This window comes from Leptosomus discolor, chromosome 5, assembly GCF_034619465.1.
Source record: "Leptosomus discolor isolate bLepDis1 chromosome 5, bLepDis1.hap2, whole genome shotgun sequence".
In the NCBI taxonomy this organism is placed as follows: Eukaryota; Metazoa; Chordata; class Aves; order Leptosomiformes; family Leptosomidae; genus Leptosomus; species Leptosomus discolor.
In genome coordinates, this window is record NC_141395.1 from 21,510,812 (window position 1) to 21,516,811 (window position 6,000).

At 34.0% G+C, this 6,000-nt stretch overlaps 1 protein-coding gene across 1 annotated transcript in view; it reads left to right on the forward strand.

Annotated features, from left to right (window-relative positions):
• XIRP2 (xin actin binding repeat containing 2) overlaps window positions 1-3,608 on the forward strand; it is a 46,658-nt gene extending 43,050 nt beyond the window's left edge. Inside the window, exons 5-7 of the mRNA XM_086465961.1 lie at window positions 1,234-1,367; window positions 2,342-2,763; window positions 2,905-3,608. Of these exons, the coding sequence (XP_086322087.1) occupies window positions 1,234-1,367; window positions 2,342-2,763; window positions 2,905-3,608 (1,260 nt within the window). The remainder of the gene's footprint in view (window positions 1-1,233; window positions 1,368-2,341; window positions 2,764-2,904) is intronic.
• The last annotated feature ends 2,392 nt before the right edge of the window (window positions 3,609-6,000 follow it).

Genomic DNA, 6,000 nt, shown 5'->3' on the forward strand with positions numbered 1-6,000 from the left:
TTTCATGACCAACAATTATTTGGGGGATTTTTTTTTTGTTTTCTTTTTACTGGTGGTTTATTATTTTTGCAAATTCTACATTATTTTGAGGATATTTAATTTTCAGCATTTTTCACAGCTGTCATTATGGGCATTAGAGATATGTGGCAGCTAAAGCTGTAGTTATAAAATCTGCCTCACTTTCTGTCTTGATTTGTGAACTGCTACAAAATCAAAACCAGAAGGCAAACCAAAACCAGACAGAATGCTGAAAGGGGCCAAATTTTCTGCTGGTATCAAGGGGCACTACTATTGTCAATGGAGATATATTTATACATGCAATTATTTAGTCCACCCTATTTGTATTTGTCTGCTACTACAGTTTTCATAGCAATTCAGAGATCAAGACAGAAGAGAAGCATGCATTTTTGCAAGCCCAACAGACTGTCCATTATTTCCTTCTTCCTCTTGGTGGTATGAAATAAACTTTCTATTCATGCTTTGTACTTCACAGAGAACTAGTTTTCTTTATCACAGAATCACAGAATGGTAGGAGTTGGAAGGGACCTCTGGAGATCATCTAGTCCAAAATATGTATAATTTATAATTAATTATACTTCATAAAAGATAATATTTGATATAGTTAACTAATATAATTGTAGCTAACTCAGTCTTAAAAATTAACTGAAGAAAGTATCAGGTCTGAAAATGAAAACTGTAAAAATCACAAATAATCATGCCCATAGCATATCTGGAACATACAAGTGTACAGTCTGCAGGTTACCATGGAAGTGGAACTCCCTGATGCGCTTTTCGCATGATTAAGCAAAACTTCCTCATTAGAATTTCAAACATCTGCCCCTGTTTATTGATCTTTAAATCACATTGTAGATTCAAAGATTATACATAAATTACACTCAATTCCACTTACACAGGTAAACCTTTTATTATCCTATCTCATTTCACAAAATAAATAGTTATTACAAATAAATGGGAAATAGTGTACCCGGTGTAGTGAAGTGAATAGCCCTTTTAAATGTATGGATTTCTGAAAAGGGAAAGGTGAGTAGTTTTTCACTTTCAAAGTATTACTCTTAGTCAAACAGAAATGAAGCCCTAAAATTGACAGCTGAGATACCAGTTAATGGATAAAGAAAATTACAGTTTTAACAAAACATATGGACTAATACAGTTAAAAATAAATCATAATATGTGGCTTAAACTGACTTGTAACTTTTTAATATGTGGTTCTAGAAACTGCAGATTCGGCAAAATGAAACATGCAGACTCTGTCAACAGAGAGTTTACCCAATGGAATGCCTGGTTGCCGACAAGCAGAATTTTCATAAATCATGTTTCCGATGTCATCACTGTGGCAGTCAATTAAGGTAAGAAGTAACTGCATGTTGAGTCATAGAACTGGGCATCTGAATACAAATACAGCCAATGAAATTATATTCAACTGGGCTATTCAGCCTGTAGGATGTTGTGTTGACAGGGAGGTACCCTGGGTTCTCCTTTTCTTCTCTGCTACTGACATCTGTACTGTGACATGGAACACGTGCTTTAAATTCTCTAAAGAACTGCTTCATCCCAGTACCTTCCAAATTTTTCTGTGTATTACTTCCTACTGACTGTTCCAGACCTTCAGGAGAGCTCATCAACCAGAAAGAGCAGACAGAGAAACTTGGGTGGAATTTAAGACATTTGAACACAGACCAAATTTTCTCTAACTTTTTCTTATCCATAAAATGAATGATGATGTTTCTCTGCATTAGCAAACCACGCTTGTAACCTTTATATGAAATGCAGTATTTGTTGCTCTATCGGACTGCAAAGGCTAACAGTTCTGACCTTAACACCTTTGAGGTTAGTTACACACATTTCCTTCATTTAGGAGCAGAATCCAAATACAATTAAACACAAATTTCTGTAATTCACACAAATTGGTACTGTATTTTCTCCACCCATTTTGTAGAAAAATAGAGGATTTGGTCTTTAATATGATGATGAAAAAGGTCCCAACAACACCAAAGTGCTGTGGAAAATTCCTATTTGAAACTTATCCTGTGCAACAACTGAATAATTTTACATTCTTTCTCAAATCACAAAGCATGACTCTTGTCCTTTAATTTGACCTCGAAATTGTAAGGGAATTTGCAATTAAAGGTTTTAATTATTTGTGTGTGTGTCTGTGTCTATGGTCAGAATTGGCCAAAACATTGAATTTGCTCTCTTTTTGCCTTTCCTTTCTCTGTATATACTGTCACGTATATATACTTGAAATACCAAGGAGAATGTAAAATTCATGGTAGATTTATGATATGTAAAAGTATAAAACAAATTTTCTTCCATTTGGCAGCTTGGGAAATTATGCATCTCTCCATGGAAAAATATATTGTAAACCCCATTTTAAGCAACTTTTCAAATCAAAAGGAAATTATGATGAAGGTTTTGGACACAAGCAGCATAAAGAATTATGGAATTCTAAAGATCAATGTAGCTCAGTTGGCAATATTCATACTGAAGAAACAAATTCCATTAATAGGATACCTGTTGATCTTAAACCTATTACAGAAATTGATCAAGACTTGTACTCAGGTACTGAAGGTACTCATCCTGATGTTTTGGATAATAATTTGAAAAAATCCACAGAAAGAGGTAAATTAAAGATGACATGGCCTCCTTCAACAGATGATGCAACACCTAAGAAAACATTTTCTGTTGAAGAAGTGGCTAAAGTAAATAAGCCAAAGTGGCCCCCAGAAGGTTTTGCTCAGGAAGGTTCCAGTTTACACACCAATAAACCTCTGGGCAATAAAAAGGATCCTCAAAAAAAAAATGCAGTGAGAGAGCAAAATACAAATAACACTGCAAATGCACAAAAAAATCAACACTCATCCTTTAGCTCTCTGTCTGAAAAAGAAGCTACAAATACCTGTAAAGCAACGAGAGATGAAGCACGCAATATGGGAAAAGATGAGGAAGCCGGGAATGTGCAAGATAAGCTGAATAAAACAGGAGGATCACAGAATAGGGAGGAGACTGGAAAGGCTATTAATGAAGGTGATAATGCGACTGTGCATAGTGCGGGGAAGGAGCAAGAGGAAAGAATTAATGAAAGAGATGATTCAGAAGTTGTACAGGTTACTAACATTGATGATGTAACAGTACAAAAAACCCACAAGGAATTCAGCTTGAATAACAATAACAATAACAATTATGACACCTTTTCACATCTAAACATTTGTAGGCAGGAAACAACTCTCTCGGCTATGTCTAACCCAATGACAGCATTCAGCCATGCAATTTGCACTGTATTGCAGCATGCCTTTGCAAAGCTGGAAAATCAGTCTGGAAATGAAGAAATATTTGAGATGTATGAATCTCATGAGAGCAATACTGTAGCTGTTTCATGGGATGAACAGAACTCAAAAGATGAAGATGCTGTTACCTCTAATACTCTTACTCAATTTAATAAAAATGCCACTTGTCAGAAGTCTCGTATTAATAGCACATTAGTTTTAAAGGAAGCAACTAATGCAACATTTCCTGTTGATACTGAGTTGGTACGCATTGCAGAAGCAAAATATGACAAAAACTTAAATACTATTTATCTGACACTCTGAAAACATCTTTTCTTAAAAAAGACAACCTGGTTTTAGACTGTGGTCTAATAGACTTAACTAAAAATTCCTGTAGCTCATATTCAAAAGAACGTGGGAATTACAATACAGAACTGAATGATATTAATGCCCATCAAGAAAGTGAAATAATCAAAATGTCAAAGAATGACATAAACACAAGCTTAGATTTACTGAGCTCAAGATATACAGTGGTTCCATCATCCCAAGGCGAGAAAGTCAAGTTCAAACAGCTCACTGCAGAAGAACAAATTAAAAGAAATAGATTCTATGATGAAAATGAATAAAACAGCTAAGTGATCAGCTACATCTGTCACTCATTATAAAGTATGTTGTAAATACATATTTCTTCAGTCCAATTATTTTAGTCCTTCTTGAAGAATATAATATCCAGAGACTACATAAGAAAATTTGTATTATATACTGTCAATTACTCAGACTTTATTTCATTATATTTAAGGCAATGAAGATGCATAAAATAGAATTTTTTCAGTCTGTATTTAAAACAACTTGTCTATGTTCCTGAACATTGCAAGAAATATTTTACTACATGACTGTCCTGCAGAAACGTAATACAATTTTACTGTTTATCATTTGTATCAAATTAAGATGTGAAACACCCGATGAGCACAAAATAAGAAAAAGTAATTCCATAAGTTTTTTCTTATGTATTCTTATTATTGTAACTGAGCTGTTGCTCCATGACATATGTACATTTGTTGTGTTAGCTCATACTAGAAGATTTGGGGTTTGGTTGGGTTTTTGGGGGGTGGTTTGTTTCAATATCATGCAGTACTTAAGTTTGAAATGGACTCATTACTGAATAGTAACCACGACTGGTTGGTGAACAGTACTGGTTTGCTATATTCCTAGAGCTGCTACTATGGCATTATGTTGTATGACAGGAAAAAAAAAGTGTGTAAATTTTAACACAGGATAAAAAAAAAAAAACATTCTAGGCAGAACTGGAACAAGGTTTGGGATCACTGGGCAATTAAGACTAGTGGTGGTTTCATTAATTAATTCAAAGTCATTTTAACTGAAGCAGCTTTCCAGTTTCATACTTAAACCTGTACAAACTTGTGCAGATTTAGCATTTTTTTCCTTAACATGTATATGGATTAACATTTGCTCTCTTAACACTATTCCAGCTTGCATGAAACTGCAACATACCATTTAACTGTTGACAATGCATAATAAAAAATCACTTTACAAAAAAGTATTTCATGACTTTTTTTTAATATGAATTTATACATATGATTTTCCTTAAACAGTTTGTGAAATTCTTCACCCCATAATTACTTTAAAGTGTTTGGCAGAGTGAAAGGGAAGACTAATCAAAATACAGTTTTCAAAATAATTTCTGAAGTATCTGACAGAGACAGGTGTTTGGAGGAGTTTACAAGAAAGACATGTTGATGTAAAACATTTAAGAAATTATTGTACAGAGTTCTCGCACAAAATTATCTGCTGCACTACAACTCATTGCCCAAAGCAATGGGATTGTGGGCAAGTGGGATATCCACATGTGACTGTTCTTCTATACCTACATAGAAACAACTATAAAGTAAGTATACATGTATGAGAAAAGCCATACATAGTTATTTCTTCCACAAGAATACTTCAAGACAGTGAAGCCTCCTCTTTATGCATCATGCTTCACTCCTCTGAAGTACTCTCATGAAATGCAGAAATATAGAAAAGACCCCTTAAAATGAATGTTCTCAGAACAATAATTAGCTGTCAGGCAAGGCACTGAGATACCAGTGTATTTGATAACTTTGTTAAAAAGCATTAGCCTATAGGCCACTCTGAACATTTAAAAATTATTTTGGCAAGAGTGCTCTTTCTTATTCTGCCCTTTCCCCCCATTTGGTTGTAACCATGATAAATTATTTTTAAAAACCCAAGAGATTAGTAAACAGATCTAAATGACTTTGCTTTTTTGAGTAGATAACACAACTAAAAAGAACATTGACAAAATTCCTGCTAAGACAACCAACAAAAATCTCAGAAAATGCAAGCCTGAAGGAAATCAAGGGAATTTGTCTAAAATATTTAGAGCTCTATACAGACTAAACTTTTAAATCTCCTCATTCCCCAAAATTTCTTATTAGGCCTAAGATTAGTTTTGACCTTATTAGTTAGGAAAGAGGAATGATCTTGAAGGTGAAATGGTGGGTGTTTGTTTATGTGCACATGCATAGATGTGATCAAATCCGAGTTAATAATTCAAGTGAAAAGCTAATATGGTTGCAACTTTCGGACCTGAAGTTCAGATCTGTGCCAACTTTCATTCTTCTGCATATTCTGATGAATTTAAACTTGTATACTACAAATCTAAGTTAGGATAATAAAAACTCATTTAAACCAAGAA